The sequence below is a fragment of the Schistocerca nitens genome, chromosome 2 (genome assembly GCF_023898315.1).
Source record: "Schistocerca nitens isolate TAMUIC-IGC-003100 chromosome 2, iqSchNite1.1, whole genome shotgun sequence".
NCBI classification, from domain to species: Eukaryota; Metazoa; Arthropoda; class Insecta; order Orthoptera; family Acrididae; genus Schistocerca; species Schistocerca nitens.
This window is the reverse complement of record NC_064615.1, coordinates 63,718,848-63,741,105: the sequence shown is the minus strand read 5'-3', so window position 1 is coordinate 63,741,105 and position 22,258 is coordinate 63,718,848. Positions and strand designations below refer to the sequence as shown.

Here is a 22,258-nt window from a genome sequence, read left to right as displayed (position 1 = left end):
TTTCGTCACAGTGTGGCTGGAATTATAGTGTCATTTCTAAGAAATACTAGACTACACCTGCAATACAGTCAATGCCCACATATTACTTTCAGTCAATACGTAATGTATGTAAGGAATAAAAACTCAGAACAACTTACAATGAGTGCCTAAACAGGACGACTTTTCGCGCCATTCTTTACTAAATAAATCATGCAATTAACCCCACCCAGCAATTCAGACGTCAAATTACTTGGTACAATTCTGCTTGTGATACACTGTCCACGCACGGAAAAAGTTTTTCGAAAGTCAGTATCGGAACAAGTTGTTTGTGATAAATCTACGAGTACTTGTGAATCACACGTTTAGCCACCAATGTTCTTTTCTAAAATAGCGCACTATGGCATTATGAACTTTGAAATTCCGTCTTCAGGTGCATCGCATTTTATCGCGTCTCTGGGCATCTTTTTATATGACTTCCTCCATTATTTTATGGATCTATTCCAATCTCTGTCTTCCTCTACGGTTCTTACCCCCTACACCTCTAGTGCCACCGAGGTGATTTCCTGAAGTCTCAACAGATATCCCATCATCCTGTCCCCTCTTCTTGTCAGTGCTTTCCATCGTTCCATAATTCATTTCCTCGCCCATTCTCCGGAGAACATCCTTATTTCTTACTTATCAGTCCACCTAGTTTTCAACATTTTTCTGTAGCACCACATCTCAAATGCTAAGATTCTCTTCTGTTCCACTTCACCCACAGCACATCTTTCACTAACATTCAATGCTGTGCTCCAACAGTATATTTTAATTTCTTTCTAAAACTAAGGCCTACGTTCTATACTAGTAGACTTCTCTTGACCAGGAAAGCCCTTTTTACCCGTGATGCTTAGGTAGCAGAATTCCTTAACGTCATCTACGTCTTGATTACCGATTCAAATGTTAAGTTTCTAGCTGTTCTCATTTGTACTACTTCTAAATACTTTCGTCTCTTCGATTTACTCACATTCTGTGTTCCGTATTCGTTACACTGTTCATTCCATTTATCAGATTCTCTCATTCTTCTTCACTCTCACTGTGGATAGCAATGTTATTAGCAAATCTTGCCACTGATATCCTTTTCACCTTAAATTTTAATCTCACTTTTCAACCTTTCTTTAATTTCCGTCATTGTTTTGACATCCAGGTTAAACAGTAGGGGCGAAAGACTACATCATTCTAAATCCGAACAAGTCGTTCTTGAATAAAAATCTCTCGGTGTACATGCCGCGTCAATTCTGGATGAAACTCCAAGCTTTCGACCACTACCTCCATGGTCGTCGTCAGGGCTAAAACTGACTGTCGTGAACTAGCGAGGTTCCCACTTTTATATGCCAGGGACGGCATAGTAGCTCCCTTGTCTTATTCAGTGGAAATTATTATGAAATGACGGATGGAACAGCTATGGGTTCGCCGCTGTCACCAGCTATAGCGAATTTTTTCATGGAGGACTTTGAAGAACGAGCGTTGGACAGTGCTCACCTCCGCCCATCATGCTTCTACAGATACGTCGACGATACTTTTTTAATCTGGCCACACGGCAGCGACACGCTGCAGCAGTTCGTCGAACATTTAAATTGTGTACATCCAAACATAAAATTTACATTGGAGGTAGAGAAGGAAGGGAAGTTACCTTTTTTAGATGTGTTGGTAGAGCGAAAGCCGGATGGACGACTGGGCCATTCTGTGTACAGGAAGCCAACCCATACAGACTTATATCTGCATAGCCATAGCTTCCATCATCCGTCTCAGAAGAGAGCTATGCTGAATACTTTAGTACACAGAGCCAGGACTATTTCCGACAAGGACCACCTCGGTCCCGAGATTAACCATTTGACGACTGTTTTCAAGAGGAATGGTTATTCTGCCGGTGAAATTAAATCAGTATTGTCCAAGAAAGTTAGACACGATGCCAGCCATATACAAGAAGAGGACCAACACATAGCGCGGCTTCCTTTTTGCGGTGCTACAACGAGCAAGATAGCCAGAGTCCTGAAGAGGCAAGGAATAAAACCAGTTTTCCGACCACCTAGGAAAATTAAGGAAATGTTGAGATCAGTCAAAGATAGTCTCGGCTTAAGAGTGCCGGGAATTTATACTATTCCTTGCGAATGCGGCAAGAATTACGTGGGCCAGTCTGTAAGAACCGTTGCCGACCGCTGCATCGAGCACCAGCGCCACCTGAAATACAGGTATTTGGAAAAATCAGCGGTGGCTGAACATAGCCTGCTTAACAAGCATAAGATTTTATTTGAAGAAACCAGAGTAATAGCCCACGCATCGAATTACTGGGACTCTGTGATCCGGGAAGCAGTCGAAATTAGACTCAGCGATAATAACTTTAACAGAGACAACGGCTATGCACTTAGCAACACTTGGAAGAGTGCACTGGATAAAGAAAAATCGCAGAGAAAAACTTCCCGCACTTTACCTCCTGATTCAAGGGATGGCGCTGCAAGCAACGCAGCATAGAAACTACATCTATGGAAGTAGAGGGCACCACTTCACTACGCGCCATATCGCTGTTGCTATGACGTATTCCAGCCAATCAGAAGTCGTCCTTGGCATATAAAAGTGGGAACCTCGCTAGTTCACGACAGTTTTAGCCCTGACGACGACCATGGAGGTAGTGGTCGAAAGCTTGGAGTTTTATCCAGAATTGACGCGGCATGTACCTGGTTGAGGCTACAGGTTCAATTTGTGGACTGGGTTTACAGTTTTTTACTATTGATGAAAACGTCCTCGGTCCCGGCATCGAAACTCAGCACTGCTTACTTATTTTATTGTAATCATCATCTTTGGCGGCCGAAGACTTCCGTCATGAGAAGACACACTTGTTCTGCCTACGCCCTTCTCAGAGAGAGCGGAGGAGCAGGCTGTGTTTCAGGGCACTCTCTTGCCCTTGGTGACGAAACTGACCCTAACAGACGGACGAATCAGCAAGGATCAACGGCGTGAGAATGCAGTAGGCAATGTGTTAAAGACCAACGATGTGTCTACAGTACATGTGACTTGTAATTGGAAAAAGTGTCACGATGATCTCTTCATTAGCAAAAGGTTTCCTACTAGTCCCCTATTCGAATCTCCGGGAGGGGACTGCCAAGGGGGAGGTGAACACGAGAAAAAGATTGAATAACAACGAATAGGAAATGTTCTTCTTGTCGGGACGTGAAAAACAAAGTGTTTCAATGGGGTAGGGAAACTAAAAAAATCTGAAAGCGGAAATACTAATACTCAATCCTTATATAGAGGAGGTGAGTGAAGTGAACTGCCGCGCGGGATTAGCCGAGCGGTCTAAGGCTCTGCAGTCATGGACTGTGCGGCTGAGCCCGGCGGAGGTTCGAATCCTCCTTCGGGCATGGGTGTGTGTGTGTGTTTGCCCTTAGGATAATTTAGGTTAAGTAGTGTGTAAGCTTAGTGACTGATGACCTTAGCAGTTAAGTCCCATACGATTTCACACACATTTGAACTTTTTTTTTTAAGCGAACTGGAAAGTAAACAAAGATTTCTGGCTAGAGGAGAATAGGATATCAATAGCCATAAACTCTTCTTTTTCTCCTCAGCGATCACAGACCCTGTAGACCACATGCTGCATCAACTATCTGCTTCCACCGCCTTCTATCTCTCGCAGTCTCTCTCCACCCTGCGGAAATTCCTAATGCTGCAATGTCCTTCTCTATGTCATTTTTCCACCTTGTACGAGGTCGGCCCAATGGTCTTGTTGCCTGGAGAGTTCCTTCAAATGCTTTTTTGGTGATTCTGTTGTTTTCCATTCTAGCCACATGTCCAGCCCACTGCAGTCTTCTGCTTTTTAATTTCTGGATGATAGTGGGTTGCTTCATTAGCTGATAAATTTCATTGTTCTTTCGAATTCTCCATACGCCATTCTACAACACAGGTTTCCAGGTTTTTCCCATTACTTTTCTTTCGAAAACATTGTTTTTCTTTTTCATTCTTTGTAAGCGACCAACTTTCTGAACCGTACAGTACTGTGGGGCAGATGATAGTGTTGTGTATCTTCATCTTTGTGGTGATTGAGAAAGCTTCACTTCTGAGTGGGTTGCTTAGTGAGTACAGACATTCTGGTAGAAAATCACAAATTCAGTCGCACAACTGAAGCGATACTCCAATTGCACACAATTTGATTAGAAGTCTCTTGTGAGGAATGGTGTCAAAAGCCTTTTGGAAACACAGAAATGTAAAATCAATTTGGGATACCCTGTGGGTGTCCCTCATTAGTTCTTGCAAACAAAAATCAATCTGTGTTTCACAAGAAAGAAAATTTCTGAATCCTTGCTATTTTTCAGCACACTCTTACCTTCGAGGTAGTTTGTAATGTATGAACATGATAGATGTTCCAAAATTCTACCACAAACCGACATCAGTGGCATTGGTCTGTAGTTCATCAGATTACTTCTATTTTCTTTCTTGAGCTCTGATGTGACCTGCAGAACTCTCCAGCATTTCGATGTGGATCTTTCAATGAGCGAACAGTTGCACACGACTGCTAAGTATGAGGATATTGCATCACCCTACTCCGAAGTAACATAAATGGTGTATTATGCTGACCAAAAGGCTTACCTACTTCCAAATTACGCATGTTCACATCTGTTCTTTATTCGAATTCTGGCATATTTACATCGTCTTCTTTGGTGAAGGAATTTCAGAGGACTGTATTTCATAACACTGTTTTAGCGGCATTTCATGGCCAGTACTATCATTTGTACTGCACAGTGAAGGTGTTGTCTTGCCACTGGTGTAGTTTACCTACACACCAAAATCTCTTTAGATTTCCTGTCACATTTCGACACAGTTTCATTGTGGAACCCATTAAAAGCATTTCCCACTGAAGTCCTCATCCATGTTCCAAGCTTCATTCGCCCCAGTTACGAGCTTCAGTCAAACAAGAACTACTACTGTTCAAACCAACCATTCATGCCTCCTTTAAAAAGATTTATTTAATGGAATACAATGAACAAAACTAAATAAAAAAGGAAAATTATAAATTTAACTTAATATAAATTGATTTGAAAATTACACATTAAAATATTTTAACACAAGTAAAAGATTGACTGGATATCAATTAAATTTAAATTTTATATTGAATAAAAGAATTCCATGCACAAAAAATAAAATTTTGAGAATAAAGGGACAAAATATTTATAAATTCTAAAACTCTCCTTTAATATCAATGGATTCATTTATTAAGAAGTTCAACAATTCTAATTCTTTCAAAAAATTAATGAGTTAGAATTAAATTTTTTTGTATAATACTACTGATTTTAACATCTGAATACTAGATTTGGTGAAAATTTCTGTATGGTGCTTAGTAATAAATTTACAATTATTTTGCCAAAGATAAATAATAAATCAATTAATAAACATGATTTTGTTTAGAAGAAGGAAATATGAAACTAAACTGTAAAGGAAAGATATAAGAAAAAAGAGTTTTAGTCTATAGAATTTTTAAACTAAAAAATATAAATTCAGTTTTTCATTTTTTTAAATGTAATAAATTTATCATATTTGGATTTTTAATATTTCAAATTTTTATGTAAAGTTGACATTTCATTTATAAAAATCAAATAAATTTTTATATTCTATATTAGCTCACCAACTAATGTAGTATTCAGATATCCACAAACTTTTTCTATTTTTAAAAATGTTATAATTTCTTTTCTTGTAAATAAGAAAAAATTAAATTTGGCTGATGTGGGGGACAAATGTAAATTTAAGAAAGAACTTTTTGTTGAAAGAAATAATAAATTAAAAGTGATATAAGTTGAATGTAATGTTTGCAAATTTTATTTTCAGCTCTCTTTAACTATTGACGATTTGGGAAGTGTACTACATAATGAGGCTATTGAGATTTTTGTAGACCATTGAAGAAGAATTGTATATAAGGATTTTTTTAGTTATGAGGAAACAGATATAGATGTTTGGGAAGCAACTAAGAAAACAAATTCTCTTTTATTATGACCGTAAAGAAATAGCAGAATGTTACAAATGAAAAATACATATATTTTCAGAGGAATTAAAAATCAAACTCTCTATTATCTATGAGTGTAAGAAATACAGCATATTATTTTAACTATGAGGAAACATATATAGTGAAGAATTATGAATTCCATTATTTCCAAAAATATTAAAAGATTATATTTGTGCTTATATAGTATTTTAATAAGTTTCTCACTCATTAATTGAGTGTTCGTAGTAGTAGGTATTCTGTGTTCTGGCAGGTCTTGCCATGGGGTAAGCATCTTACACTCTGGTCTGTCCATAGCCACTCTTTTCATTTCTGAATATTTGTCTCCTTGGATACTGTCCAGCATTTGATATCTCCTTTTTCCTCTTACCCTTTTTCCTTCCAGCATTCCTTCCTTCAATAAACAGTCCCTCCTCAAACAATGTCCAATCCAGTTCCATTTTGTCTTTCTAATGACTTTCAGCATGTTTCTTTCTTCTCCAATCCTTGTTTTGCCATTGCAATTATTTTCCTAATTTCTGTTGATTAATACATATCATTCATTGTTACATACCCCAAGCAGTTGAAGTCATTCACTGGCTCTATTTTCTCTCCCCCTATTTTCATATGGCATTTTCTTCCCTTTTCTCCAATTACCCATTAATTGAAGAAGGTAAAGTTTTACTTTTGATACCATATTTTTAAAAGTTTCTCAACCAATAACTGGAGAATCTGGATATTATTTAACAATGAAGGCATCAGATATGTTGGAGAATAGCGAAAAAAATTTTGTGGTTAAAAGTAGCAAATAATGTCAGAGTAGTTTTTACATTGTGATAATCTTTTTATCTTTGAGTCATAGTTCTAACACATATGTAGGATAATCTGTAGCGAAATTATATGGTTTTATTTCAATATCTCCTTTGATTTGTGTTAAACATTTAAAAATATGTAATGAATCACATACTTCTTAGAAAGTATCTCTTGAGGGAAAAGTTCATTCCTTATATTTTTTCGATAAATATTTTGTAATTTAACATTATCAAATAATGAAGAATCAATCAACTAATTATTTTAGCTTTGTTTCAGAAACAACAAGAGTTAAATATGGGATACAAACTCTGCTGAATTATACTGATTTGTTACATCTAAGTGAAAATTATTTTTACTGGTCAACTGAGTGAGTTCTATACATTGGGGATCATAGAAAGATATTGGTACTTTAGGATTTTTAAATCATTCTCATTCTAGTTCATATTCATACTCACTTTCATATTTAGCTACATATACTATAATCTCAGTATTTGCCTAACAGTTTTTCTTCTTGTTGTAGTATCTTTTATTTGGACACGAGCATCATTTTTGTCAGACCACCGAAAAATAGTATCATTTGAACTTGAGCTAAGAGTAAAAATTATGATTAAACTTCCTTTCCATGTTGCTTGTCTATAATCTTTATAAACTCGTAATTCTCCTAAAGCATAAAGTAATTTGGTTCTTTCCTGTTTATTTTACTATTATTACATATATGACCTTCCATATGAGTTTTATCAGAATGATATGAGATTGCATTTAATAAAACTACCGAAGAAATGGAAGGATTGTTAGTAAAATATTATTTCCTTTTTTATAATTATAAATGAAATAATTTCATAGCATTGTTGTCCATAATTTTTATTCCATTTTTCATCGAATTTGGAACAATTTGAACCATCTACTTGAATAACTTAAAAACTCATATAATTGTTGTGCATGATTTGGATGAACTTAGTCTTTAACAATGTTTATACTGATTTCAATATTTTTCTCATTCACTGAAAAAGAATAAAAGTGGTAACCCTCGATCTTTTTCAGTTATGTAGATTAAAAATTACAAAGATTAAAGATTTAAATTATGTTATAACATAATTTTTTGATACCCAAATATTATGAAAATTATTGAAAACCAACAATTAAAAATAAACATTATTTTCTTCCTTCTTTAAAACTTTTCCAACAAAATATACATCTGGATAATGTGTTTCCTGTAGATCTCACTCATAAAAATTTCCTTTAACTTCTTTTCCATGTAAAGCTCTTCATTTTTATGCGATTGGATTAAAATTAATAATTCTTTCAGTTTCAAAAATTTCTGTTTGCCAATTATCTAAGTAGATTTCATCAAAAATTCATTGTGATTTTCTAATTAGAATTTTGTATCCTATTTTATATTATGATTAATTGTTATATAGAGCAGAAACTTGTTAATAATTTTTTCAATTACTTGTATTGGTTTCATTTTTAGTGCTGAGTGTTTTATGTTTTTAATTTTATCAAAAATTTTTTCCTCAAATCAACTCATTTATAATTACACTGAAAAGCAAATTTTTTCTTCTAGAAGTATTTTTAATCTTTTGAGAGCTGAACTCTGTACAGGTTGTGTAGTGAAAACTTCTTATTTCTTAGTAAGACCTTGGAAATTTTTATTACAATATTTTTTAATATTATCTGTTCGTTAATTTCTTGGATGTCTTAGCTTTAAACTGTTTTTCAAAAGTTTATGACTTCTTTTTCCTACCAAATTTTGAAAAAACATAAATTGTAGTTCACAAATACTTATATCCTTTATTTTTTAAATGCTTTTCTATTTCCTGAATCTATTTTCTATTAAATCTGCTTGCCATGAACCACGTCTGCCAAGAGAAATAGTATTAGTTGTTTTTAAATTTTTTCTCATTGGGTTATATAATTAAAAAATTATTTATTCATGAATATTATTTGGCTAGGTCCAGCTCCTACAAAGTTCTTTCAACGAATTTACTGTATTTAGTTTTAAATACTGAACAAAGATCTTCAATTCCAGACACATGATATGATTCTCCAAAAGAACGAGCCTTATATGATTAATGTTATCCATTTATATAAGATTAAATTTCAATGAATAATTATAATTTTAAATCAACTGTAACAGCTTGAGCTGTCTTCCATTTATACAGTTACAAAATTGGATTTATGCAATATTTTCATTGATTGGTTTGCAGCAGTTATTTCATAAAGATTATCAGACACAATTAATGAAATATCAGAATCACTAAATGATAAATACTTACCTGCAACTTTTCTGAAAGATAAATACATAGCCACAATTGTGTGTTTATTGTTCATCATAACTCATAAACGTAAATTCAGTTATTTGTTTACCATAAACCTTATTGTCTATTTTATTACATTTATCTAAAGTGTAATTAACTGTTGAATTGATGTTATTTATCTTTTTATGATAGTCTTCTACAGCCCATTCATAAATTTTATGTCTTTTTTGTAATACTGTCAGAACAGTTTTGTATTCACTCTTTGTAAGAAAATATTTTAGTTCTTTTTCTGTACAATATTTAGTGATATATTCATTAAATTGTGTTAAAATATATGTGTGCTCAGCTGTGGTGAGAAGACTATTTAATTACTCTTCTGAATATCTTTTGTTCACTACATCTTTTTTTGTCAATGCAATAATTTACACCTGCTATTTTTTTTATTGCCCCCCATGAACCATGGACCTTGCCGTTGGTGGGGAGGCTTGCGTGCCTCAGCGATACAGATAGCCGTACCGTAGGTACAACCACAATGGAGGGGTATCTGTTGAGAGGCCAGACAAACATGTGGTTCCTGAAGAGGGGCAGCAGCCTTTTCAGTAGTTGCAAGGGCAACAGTATGGATGATTGACTGATCTGGCCTTGTAACAATAACGAAAACGGCCTTGCTGTGCTGGTACTGTGAACGGCTGAAAGCAAGGGGAAACTACGGCCGTAATTTTTCCCGAGGGCATGCAGCTTTACTGTATGATTAAATGATGATGGCGTCCTCTTGGGTAAAATATTCTGGAGGTAAAATAGTCCCCCATTCGGATCTCCGGACGGGGACTACTCAAGAGGATGTCGTTATCAGGAGAAAGAAAACTGGCATTCTACGGATCGGAGCGTGGAATGTCAGGTCCCTTAATCGGGCAGGTAGGTTAGAAAATTTGAAAAGGGAAATGGATAGGTTAAAGTTAGATATAGTGGGAATTAGTGAAGTTCGGTGGCAGGAGGAACAAGACTTTTGGTCAGGTGACTACAGGGTTATAAACACAAAGTCAAATAGGGGTAATGCAGGAGTAGGTTTAATAATGAATAGGAAAATAGGAACGCGGCTAAGCTACTACAAACAGCTTAGTGAACACATTATTGTGGCCAAGATAGATACGAAGCCCACACCTACTACAGTAGTACAAGTTTATATGCCAACTAGCTCTGCAGATGACGAAGAAATTGAAGAAATGTATGATGAAATAAAAGAAATTATTCAGATAGTGAAGGGAGACGAAAATTTAATAGTCATTGGTGACTGGAATTCGAGTGTAGGAAAAGGGAGAGAAGGAAACGTAGTAGGTGAGTATGGGTTGGGGCTAAGAAATGAAAGAGGAAGCCGCCTGGTAGAATTTTGCACAGAGCACAACTTAATCATAGCTAACACTTGGTTTAAGAATCATGATAGAAGGTTGTATACGTGGAAGAACCCTGGAGATACTAAAAGGTATCAGATAGATTATATAATGGTAAGACAGAGATTTAGGAACCAGGTTTTAAATTGTAAGACATTTCCAGGGGCAGATGTGGACTCTGACCACAATCTATTGTTTATGACCTGTAGATTAAAACTGAAGAAACAGCAAAAAGGTGGGAATTTAAGGAGATGGGACCTGGATAAACTGAAAGAACCAGAGGTTGTACAGAGTTTCAGGGAGAGCATAAGGGAACAATTGACAGGAATGGGGGAAAGAAATACAGTAGAAGAATGGGTAGCTTTGAGGGATGAAGTAGTGAAGGCAGCAGAGGATCAAGTAGGTAAAAAGACGAGGGCTAGTAGAAATCCTTGGGTAACAGAAGAAATATTGAATTTAATTGATGAAAGGAGAAAATATAAAAATGCAGTAAATGAAGCAGGCAAAAAGGAATACAAACGTCTCAAAAATGAGATCGACAGGAAGTGCAAAATGGCTAAGCAGGGATGGCTAGAGGACAAATGTAAGGATGTAGAGGCCTGTCTCACTGGGGGCAGGATAGATACTGCCTACAGGAAAATTAAACAGACCTTTGGAGAGAAGAGAACCACTTGTACGAACATCAAGAGCTCAGATGGAAACCCAGTTCTAAGCAAAGAAGGGAAAGCAGAAAGGTGGAAGGAGTGTATAGAGGGTCTATATAAGGGCGATGTACTTGAGGACAATATTATGGAAATGGAAGAGGATGTAGATGAAGATGAAATGGGAGATAAGATACTGCGTGAAGAGTTTGACAGAGCACTGAAAGACCTGAGTCGAAACAAGGCTCCCGGAGTAGACAACATTCCATTGGAACTACTGACGGCCTTGGGAGAGTCAGTCCTGACAAAACTCTACCATCTGGTGAGCAAGATATATGAGACAGGCGAAATACCCTCAGACTTCAAGAAGAATATAATAATTCCAATCCCAAAGAAAGTAGGTGTTGACAGATGTGAGAATTACCGAACAATCAGTTTAATAAGCCACAGTTGCGAAATACTAACACGAATTCTTTATAGACGAATGGAAAAACTAGTAGAAGCGGACCTCGGGGAAGATCAGTTTGGATTTCGTAGAAATACTGGAACACGTGAGGCAATACTGACCTTACGACTCATCTTAGAAGAAAGATTAAGGAAAGGCAAACCTACGTTTCTAGCATTTGTAGACTTAGAGAAAGCTTTCGACAATGTTGACTGGAATACTCTCTTTCAAATTCTAAAGGTGGCAGGGGTAAAATACAGGGAGCGAAAGGCTATTTACAATTTGTACAGAAACCAGATGGCAGTTATAAGAGTCGAGGGACATGAAAGGGAAGCAGTGGTTGGGAAGGGAGTAAGACAGGGTTGTAGCCTCTCCCCGATGTTATTCAATCTGTATATTGAGCAAGCAGTAAAGGAAACAAAAGAAAAATTCGGAGTAGGTATTAAAATCCATGGAGAAGAAATAAAAACTTTGAGGTTCGCCGATGACATTGTAATTCTGTCAGAGACAGCAAAGGACTTGGAAGATCAGTTGAACGGAGTGGACAGTGTCTTGAAGGGAGGATATAAGATGAACATCAACAATAGCAAAACGAGGATAATAGAATGTAGTCGAATTAAGTCGGGTGATGTTGAGGGTATTAAATTAGGAAATGAGACACTTAAAGTAGTAAAGGAGTTTTGCTATTTGGGGAGCAAAATAATTGATGATGGTCGAAGTAGAGAGGATATAAAATGTAGACTGGCAATGGCAAGGAAAGCGTTTCTGAAGAAGAGAAATTTGTTAACATCGAGTATAGATTTAAGTGTCAGGAAGTCATTTCTGAAAGTATTTGTATGGAGTGTAGCCATGTATGGAAGTGAAACATGGACGGTAAATAGTTTGGACAAGAAGAGAATAGAAGCTTTCGAAATGTGGTGCTACAGAAGAATGCTGAAGATTAGCTGGGTAGATCACATAACTAATGAGGAAGTACTGAATAGGATTGGGGAGAAGAGGAGTTTGTGGCACAACTTGACCAGAAGAAGGGATCGGTTGGTAGGACATGTTCTGAGGCATCAAGGGATCACCAATTTGGTATTGGAGGGCAGCGTGGAGGGTAAAAATCGTAGGGAGAGACCAAGAGATGAATACACTAAGCAGATTCAGAAGGATGTAGGTTGCAGTAGGTACTGGGAGATGAAGAAGCTTGCACAGGATAGAGTAGCATGGAGAGCTGCATCAAACCAGTCTCAGGACTGAAGACCACAACAACAACAACAATTTTTTATTTTAAAAAATCAATATATTGTTTAGTTAATTTAAAAAAGCTAAGTGATTCTTTACAAAATTGTTTAATTTTATTTCTATTTCTTGATCTAATTCATAAATATTTGGTAATTCATCAACCATAAAAATACCTCAAAGTATTTGATTTTTTACCAGTTACAAGATATTATATAAAAATTTGAAAAGGTTTATTATATTTTGAAGTATAGGAAATTCCTTTATTCTCGATTTTCTTACTCCAGTTCCTTTCTTCCCCATTAATAAATTATGTCTTTTTTGTTCTTCTAATTCATTACTGCCTTTTTCTCATATATTATGTTTTTAATATTTGGCTACTCCTCCAAGCACTGTACTGGCAATACCTAAATAGGAAGAATTCCCCCTTCATCTTTTGGTACTCAAGAAGCCATTTTTTCTTTTTTGATAAGATGTTCAACAATTTTTAACAGACCAGGCATGGCTAATGATATGAGTAAATTTCCAACAGTTTTCTATCTCTCTTTCTCATTTTGGCTTCAATTAAAAAAAATATCAGTACTTTGTAACTGGTCATTACTTAGTCTAATATTAATTCCTTTAGGTTTAGTTTTGCCACTATGTTGTAAAATTATTCATTTACACAGATCAAAATTTTATGAAAATTGAATAAAATTAAAATTTAAAAACTTAAAGAAATTAAGATTTTAAAAATTATAAAATTACCCTATTTAAATTTTAAAAGCTTTACAATCCCCAGCCATATTCATTGAGGTCCATACCCAGTTTATCGTACCAAACATTATTCCTCTTACAGCTTTTGCTGCTAATTTTTATCCTAAAGGAACATCTTCAGGATACATTCTTTCTTTAGCTATCTGCTGTCATCTTTAAACTACTTCGTGTCTTTTTTTCTAGCTCTTTATTACCTCTCTTAAAAATATTACGTTTTTTAGAAGCTTTACCTAATTTATTTATTCCTTTACTACTGCTAGCTGTTTCCTCCTCCTTCCTGTTTTCTACATCCATTTCTTCCCACCCCTCTTCCTATATTGCCTTACCTGCATTCTCCGACCTTTCGCATTGTTTACTGTTATTGCAAATTCCGATTCTGTACTATTTATTTTAATCATGAACATATATATATATATACACTCCTGGAAATGGAAAAAAGAACACATTGACACCGGTGTGTCAGACCCACCATACTTGCTCCGGACACTGCGAGAGGGCTGTCCAAGCAATGATCATACGCACGGCACAGCGGACACACCAGGACCCGCGGTGTTGGCCGTCGAATGGCGCTAGCTGCGCAGCATTTGTGCACCGCCGCCGTCAGTGTCAGCCAGTTTGCCGTGGCATACGGAGCTCCATCGCAGGCTTTAACACTGGTAGCATGCCGCGACAGCGTGGACGTGAACAGTATGTGCAGTTGACGGACTTTGAACGAGGGCGTATAGTGGGCATGCGGGAGGCCGGGTGGACGTACCGCCGAATTGCTCAACACGTGGGGCGTGAGGTCTCCACAGTACATCGCTGTTGTCGCCAGTGGTCGGCGGAAGGTGCACGTGCCCGTCGACCTGGGACCGGACCGCAGCGACGCACGGATGCACGCCAAGACCGTAGGATCCTACGCAGTGCCGTAGGGGACCGCACCGCCACTTCCCAGCAAATTAGGGACACTGTTGCTCCTGGGGTATCGGCGAGGACCATTCGCAACCGTCTCCATGAAGCTGGGCTACGGTCCCGCACACCGTTAGGCCGTCTTCCGCTCACGCCCCAACATCGTGCAGCCCGCCTCCAGTGGTGTCGCGACAGGCGTGAATGGAGGGACGAATGGAGACGTGTCGTCTTCAGCGATGAGAGTCGCTTCTGCCTTGGTGCCGATGATGGTCGTATGCGTGTTTGGCGCCGTGCAGGTGAGCGCCACAATCAGGACTGAATACGACCGAGGCACACAGGGCCAACACCCGGCATCATGGTGTGGGGAGCGATCTCCTACACTGGCCGTACACCACTGGTGATCGTCGAGGGGACACTGAATAGTGCACGGTACATCCAAACCGTCATCGAACCCATCGTTCTACCATTCCTAGACCGGCAAGGGAACTTGCTGTTCCAACAGGACAATGCACGTCCGCATGTATCCCGTGCCACCCAACGTGCTCTAGAAGGTGTAAGTCAACTACCCTGGCCAGCAAGATCTCCGGATCTGTCCCCCATTGAGCATGTTTGGGACTGGATGAAGCGTCGTCTCACGCGGTCTGCACGTCCAGCACGAACGCTGGTCCAACTGAGGCGCCAGGTGGAAATGGCATGGCAAGCCGTTCCACAGGACTACATCCAGCATCTCTACGATCGTCTCCATGGGAGAATAGCAGCCTGCATTGCTGCGAAAGGTGGATATACACTGTACTAGTGCCGACATTGTGCATGCTCTGTTGCCTGTGTCTATGTGCCTGTGGTTCTGTCAGTGTGATCATGTGATGTATCTGACCCCAGGAATGTGTCAATAAAGTTTCCCTTTCCTGGGACAATGAATTCACGGTGTTCTTATTTCAATTTCCAGGAGTGTATATATGAGAGAGAGAGAGAGAGAGAGAGAGTTCATCAATCTATACTCTACAAACACAGCCATGCAGATCCCAATATCCCAATTACTTGTCTATTCTATGTAGCCAATTAAACCAGGTTAGAGCAGTTGTAAAAGACTAGTAATTTCGTTGATGGATGTCGGTGTCAAACAGCCACACTTTCGCGCTAAGCGATCACGTTGTAATCATAGGGTTCACCGACAAACAGATCGTCTAAGAGCTCGCTCCTCCCTCTGTCCACCGACATGGCGCTTTGTACGCCTTGTCAAGGGCGTGCATTCGGCGTCCCCTCCACCCCGCCCCTCTTCCCCCGTTCATTCCTACCACCAATACGGCACCCCCTCCGGGATTCGCGCTCTGGCTCACGTGTTGGTGGCGTCTCGGCTATTTATCTGCTGTGCCAGCACGCATCTCTGAGCACGAACCTCGGCGCGGGAGCGACGTGCTGGTGGTAGGAAGGGCCGTCTGGGGTTGGTGGCGGGGGGGGGGGGGGGGGAAGTGTGGAGGAGACGCTGAAGGCAACCCCGTGCCTGGGAACAAACCGAGTACAGATCGCATGTGATTCGTGGCGAAGATACAAGTCCTGCACCAGCTCGTAATTAGTCAGCACAACTGATAATGACAACGTGATGCCTGCCATCATTGTGCCAATGCGGCCATGATGTCCAGCTGTTCATCCATGAGTTATATCGTGATTGAATTCCGCTGGGGAAGGTAAGAATCATAATTTTGAGTTCGCTTTTATAAAGAATAATAAAATGTTACGATTCCTTCCTAGCATTTACAGACATGGAGAAATCAATCTGCATTGTAAGGTCATCATGACAGCCACTATCTTGAGTCAAGTGGGACTAAAAGACATGCAATTAATGTAAAGAAAGTCTACATCGTTTTGAAAAGTATGTACAATATTGTTGCAGTTTATTACAATTTTCTCTCAGTTTGTGCTTCGAAAAAGCAATCAAAGCAAAAGAAATAAAACAAAATTTCGAGAGAAGAATTAAAGTACAAGAGAAATGAAACTCAATCCACAGCTTACATAAGCGATTGTGAGAAACAATTAAATCTGTGGAATGGAATATTCAACATTGTTAGCACAGAATATGGATTACAGGTGAGCAACGTTATGACCAAATTTGTGATGGTGGAGACAAAAAAGACAAATACGTTAATAACAGTGGAAGTATCTCAGAAGAATAAGAGGAAGAAGAGTTCTCCTATTTAGAAAATAAGGTATCAGGGAATGCTTCACTGCATATTTTTATGTAAAAAAGTGCAAGTTGTGCCAAATAATGAACTGGAACTAAGGAAAGCGTTTTGAATGGTTACCCAGGAGCACCACATGCTATAGCCATTACGAAAAGAGATCAGAAATCACCAAACGGACAAAAATCTGTATAAATAATATTGTAGATGTTTGTTTGTTCAAAATTGCTAAGCTCCTAAATTTCTCGAACGATTGCTTTGAAATTTTGACGCAATGTTGCATTCTAACACAGGGGTGTTTGAATTTTAACATCTTATACTGATAAATTTATAAAAATTTATATATGACATATATTAAAAATAATTACATAAGAAGACATACTTTTGAAATGCAATGGTGTCTCATAATTTCAAAGCTTTTGCTCAAAAACTTTTCGAGATTTGCGATTAGGAACAATTACTGTTTCTATATATGTACAAATGTAGATTTTTTTCTTCAAAATCTCAAATCTCTAAAAAGTTCTTCCCAGATTGTTTTGAAATATTGACACAACAGTACACTCCAATACTCATGTATTCTTATGTATTTACTGGAATGGCATCTGGTATATATGTAATACAGATGTAATAAAAGGAGAGACATAAAAATGTTAATGTTGGTTTGTTCAATATCGCTAATCTCCAAAAGTTCTTCCTCGATCGTTCTGAAATTTTCACCTAATGTAGAAATCTGATATGGGCATGTTTTAGATAGTCAGTTCTTTAATATATGTATCTCTTTAATACACAGTACACACACACACACACACACACACACATATATATATATATATATATATATATATATGTGTGTGTGTGTGTGTGTGTGTGTGTGTGTGTACTGTGTATTAAAGAGATACATATATATATATATATATATATATATATGAAAGATCAATGATTAATTAATAAAAAGGGATTCATTGTAATGTCTGAAACTGATGTAGGCTACTCCTGAAGATTATGTTGATTATGTTGAATAATTGATGGTTTATGCTGTCAGACAATCAGAAATATATTGAAAGTTACAATTATCGTATAAACAGAAGTAAAACCTAATTCAAACCGTTAACTGTACTAGAAAAATGGTAGCATAAACGCCAAAAGGTAAATAGTCATCAAAGATGCTTAAAAACTAAGCCCCATTCCGTGAACATAAAACACGAAATATTCGCCAGCACAAAACAATTTAGTGTTCAGTATGGTCTACATGTGTGACATAAAGAGTAGAAACTCACGCTCTGTCCATTCTTAGTTTCCTAATGGAAGCGAAAAGAAAACAAAAATTCGGGACTGGAACACATTTAGAACTCATGCAAGTTAAAGTCCCCAAAAATTAGAGTACTCAAGCAGCCGTTTACCGCAAAAAATCTGTCACCCTCACGACTGAATATCAGAAGTTACCTCAGGCATGTCTGCCTACTTCCAGCTCTCAGAACTAAGTGCCCATATTCAGCAACCTGTTCAGCGCTGTACTCCAGTCTCATTCTGGCACTACCTAATTCTCATTGGCCGAAGTATATCCCCATCAAAACACACAGCATTGTTGAGTTTTAAGGACTTGTCTTTACTTAGGTAGACCACCTTCTGTGTTAAAAACTAATGCATCGTTACAGTGATTAATAAATGGAGCCTTATTAACATTGAGTCCCATACAGACCATTTACAATGTATGTAAAGAATTATTTAGTCATAAATAAATAATACAAAAATACTGAGGCGTGTGAATTTACGTTAAATGATAGCAAAACATTGTTAAATATTTGTTAAACAGTAACTTTGTCCTCCTTGCTAGAAGCGTTTTTTGCGTTCTATTCACTGGTGGTGTCAGTTTGTAGATGGGATTGACCACTTCTAAAATACAATGACAAGTAGGACAAGATATGAGCCACGCCATGCTGCATTCAGTTGCTGTGTTACTGTGGATAACACAATGTTCTGACCAACATTTTCATAGTGAAACAGGTTAAAAAACGTAATAAATCGATAAATAAAATAGATACGGATGTGTAGTTTTCAGGGATGGTAGCTATAGTGCAATGTTATCATTTGTGACATTGTTTGTTGAAATTATGAAGTGTTTAGAAGTTACAATATTAAGCTTCATTTTGGAAATATTCAGTCAATATAAATTATTAACTTTTGTAGTTTCTAAGATATAGTAAATACTAGTGTTTCATCGGATGTACCGCAGTCTCCTGATATTGCAGCTGTATTTATATTTGCTCTATCCTGAAAACATCATTTATTATTGAATTTCTAAGTGTTGTGTGTAGCCATATTTTTAGACTGCCTTAAACGTCGTCATTGCTGGTACATCTTCTGCACTGAAGGCATGCAAGCAACCGCCAAGTTCCCTGCTCTGGAGTTACCCCTCTCCAGCCCCATGCTGACTGCTTTGGTATCTGAGCTCACCTGGAGCAGCCGCACATCTTCCTCAGCCCACGAGTCGTACCCAACCAAGTCACTGAGGTACTGTTTCATCAAAGCAAAACAATTAAGATGTGCTCGAAACGAAGGTCAATGAATGTTTTATGTGAAAACTTTTAATGTTTGTTAAACCTAACAAACTTACGAATATTCTTCACCTTTATTCTTCATGTCTACATATTTCCAGGGCACTGCCGCTAGACGGCTCCAGTTTGTGGCCTGTGACATGGCGGTGTGTAACGTAACCATGCCAGTGCTAGAAAAAAAGTGAGCTGAAATCACGTTTCGAATTCGACGAGTTCGTCCACACATGGAATGCCCTATCCTTCAGCATGACAATTCCTGATCAAACACGAGAGCTGCGACAGTTACAGCAACGTTGATGCTTTCGGTTCGTTGTCGTCGATCATCCTCCATACAGTCCTGACTTGACATCATCCGATTTTCATTTGTCTCCAAAATTTAAAGAACTCTTGCGAGGGATTCACTTTGATAGTGATGAAGTGGTGTAAGCAGATGTGAGGTTCTGGCTCCGTCAACAAAGTCAAACATTCTACAGTGACAGTATTAACGAACTGATCTCTCGCTGGGAGAAATGTGTTCGCCGCCAGGGTGACTATGTTGAGAAATAAATATGTAGACGTGACGAATAAAGATGTATAATGTTACTAAAATTTATTTTAGTTAAAAAGGCTTAGCACTTTTTTCGCTTTCTGATAGACGGCGCTGCAATAGTCAAAAACGTATAAGTACGTGGTATCACGCAACATTCCGCCAGTGCAGACGGTATTTGCTTCCTGATACATTACCCGTGTTAAAATGGACCGTTTACCAACTGCGGAAAAGGTAGACATCGTGTTGAAGTGTGGCTATTGTGATCAAAATGCCCAATGGACGTGTGCTATGTATGCTGCTCGGTATCCTGGGCAACATCATTCAAGTGTCCGGACCGTTCGCCGGATAGTTACGTTATTTAAGGAAACAGGAAGCGTTCAGCCACATCTGAAACGTCAACCACGACCTGCAACAAATGATGATGCCCAAGTAGGTGTTTTAGCTGCTGTCGCGGCTAATCCGCACATCAGTAGCAGACAAATTGCGCGAGAATGGGGAATCTAAAAAATGTCGGTGTTGAGAATGCTACATCAATACCGATTGCGGCCGTACCATTTTTCTATACACCAGTAATTGCATGGCGACGACTTTAAACGTCGTGTACAGTTCTGCCACTGGGCACAAGACAAATTACGGACAATGACAGATTTTTTGCACGCGTTCTATTTAGCGACGAAGCGTCATCCACCAACAGCGGTAACGTAAACTGGTATAATATGCACTATTGGGCAACGGAAAATCCACGATGGCTTCGACAAGTGGAACATCAGCGACCTTGGCGGGTTAATGTATGATGCGGCATTGTGGAAGGAAGAATAATTGGGCCCCATTTTATCGATGGCAATCTAAATGGTGCAATGTATGCTGATTTCCTACGTAACGTTCTACCGATGTTACTACAAGATGTTTCACTGCATGACAGAATGGCGATGTACTTCCAACGTGAATTATGTCCGGCATATAGCTCGCGTGCAGTTGAAGCGTTATTGAATAGCATATTTCATGACAGGTGGATTGGTCGTCTAAGCACTATACCACGGCCCACACGCTCACCGGATCGGACGTCCCCAGATTTCTTTCTGTGGGGGAATTCGAAGGATATTTGCTATCGTGATCCACCGACAACGCCTGACAACACGCGCCAGCGCATTGTCAATGCATGTGCGAACATTACGGAAGGCGAATTACTCGCTGTAGAGAGGAATGTCGTTACGCGTATCGCCAAATGCATTGAGGTTGACGGACATCATTGTGAGCATTTATTGCATTAATGTGGTATTTACAGGTAATCACGCTGTAACAGCATGCGTTCTCAGAAATGATAAGTTCACAAAGGTACATGTATCACATTGGAACAACCGAAATAAAATGTTCAAACGTACCTACGTTCTGTATTTTTAAATTAAAAAACCTATCTGTTACCAACTGTTCGTCCAAAATTGTGAGCCGTATGTTGGTGACTATTACAGCGCCATCTATCACAAAGCGAAAAAAGTGGTCCAACTAAAACATTCATCTTTCTTCACGTACTACACGAATATAATAAAAAATGGGGGTTGCTATTTAAAAAAACGCAGTGGATATCCGTTTGACCTATGGCAGCGCCATCTAGCGGGCCAAACATAGCGCCATCTGGTTTCCCCCTTAAAGCTAAACAAGTTTCGTGCTTTGTAGTTTTTTCGTTTGACGCTTACTTCGTCAGATATTTGGCCCGGTCACGATCAATGGGTCACCCTGTATATCGTTGTCAAATCGGATGTTTCGTTCGAAAATGAAAGCTTTGTAGTATCAAAACCTACCCCCTGGGTAGCCGTGTGTGTTAACATGCTGCTTCCGGGATTCGGAGAGTCGCACGGCCCGGGATCGAGTCAGCCCGGCACAACAACAACAAGGGTCGGTGTGGTGGTCAGCTTGGATGTGGTTTTTTCACGGCTTCCCACATACCACTCTGGAAATTACGGTTTCGTACCCATCTGCTGCATCAGTTACACGATTCGCAAAGGTTTAGAAAACGTTCGCACTCTTCGACAGACATCCGAGGTGCCAAATTCGGCCTTAGTGGGATAGGGGGGGAGGGGGGGGGGCAGGGTACAGAGATGACGACAGTCGGGACATACGGCCGCCCTCTATCATTTTCAACTCCACATCCCATAATAAGCATGTCGACGGTGCGGATAATGACAAGGGAAAAAAGAAACTAAGTCCTAGTAGCAAAATTTATCCCCATGTGTATCTTGTTTCACGAAGAAGATTTAGTCTTGTGGAAACAAGTGAATCATTTCGAAACCAGAATATCTCAGTGTTCTTCGTGTGGCGATATTACGATGTAAATGAACTTAGGAGTGATTCAGGTCTGTTCCTTCTCGGGACGTTCATGAGGCGTGCTTCTCTTATAAAACACCTTCAAACGTATGAATACTTCACAAAGTAGTTAACACCCTTACCCAGATTTTCAACCTATGTGTACGACATAGTATGTACACAACTATATGTCGTCGAAAGATACAATTTTGCAGGTACATTCAGTGGTAAATATGTACATATTTTTCTTTTGGGGGTGGCGTAGGGGATGGTCATCAGCCTTCTGACGTGGTCCTGACGCGT

At 38.6% G+C, this 22,258-nt stretch overlaps 1 protein-coding gene across 1 annotated transcript in view; it reads right to left on the bottom strand.

Annotated features, from left to right (window-relative positions):
• LOC126234836 (uncharacterized) overlaps nucleotides 1-22,258 on the bottom strand; it is a 190,086-nt gene that overhangs the window by 14,512 nt on the left and 153,316 nt on the right. Inside the window, exon 7 of the mRNA XM_049943577.1 lies at nucleotides 19,025-19,084. Coding sequence (XP_049799534.1) covers nucleotides 19,025-19,084 — 60 coding nt within the window. The remainder of the gene's footprint in view (nucleotides 1-19,024; nucleotides 19,085-22,258) is intronic.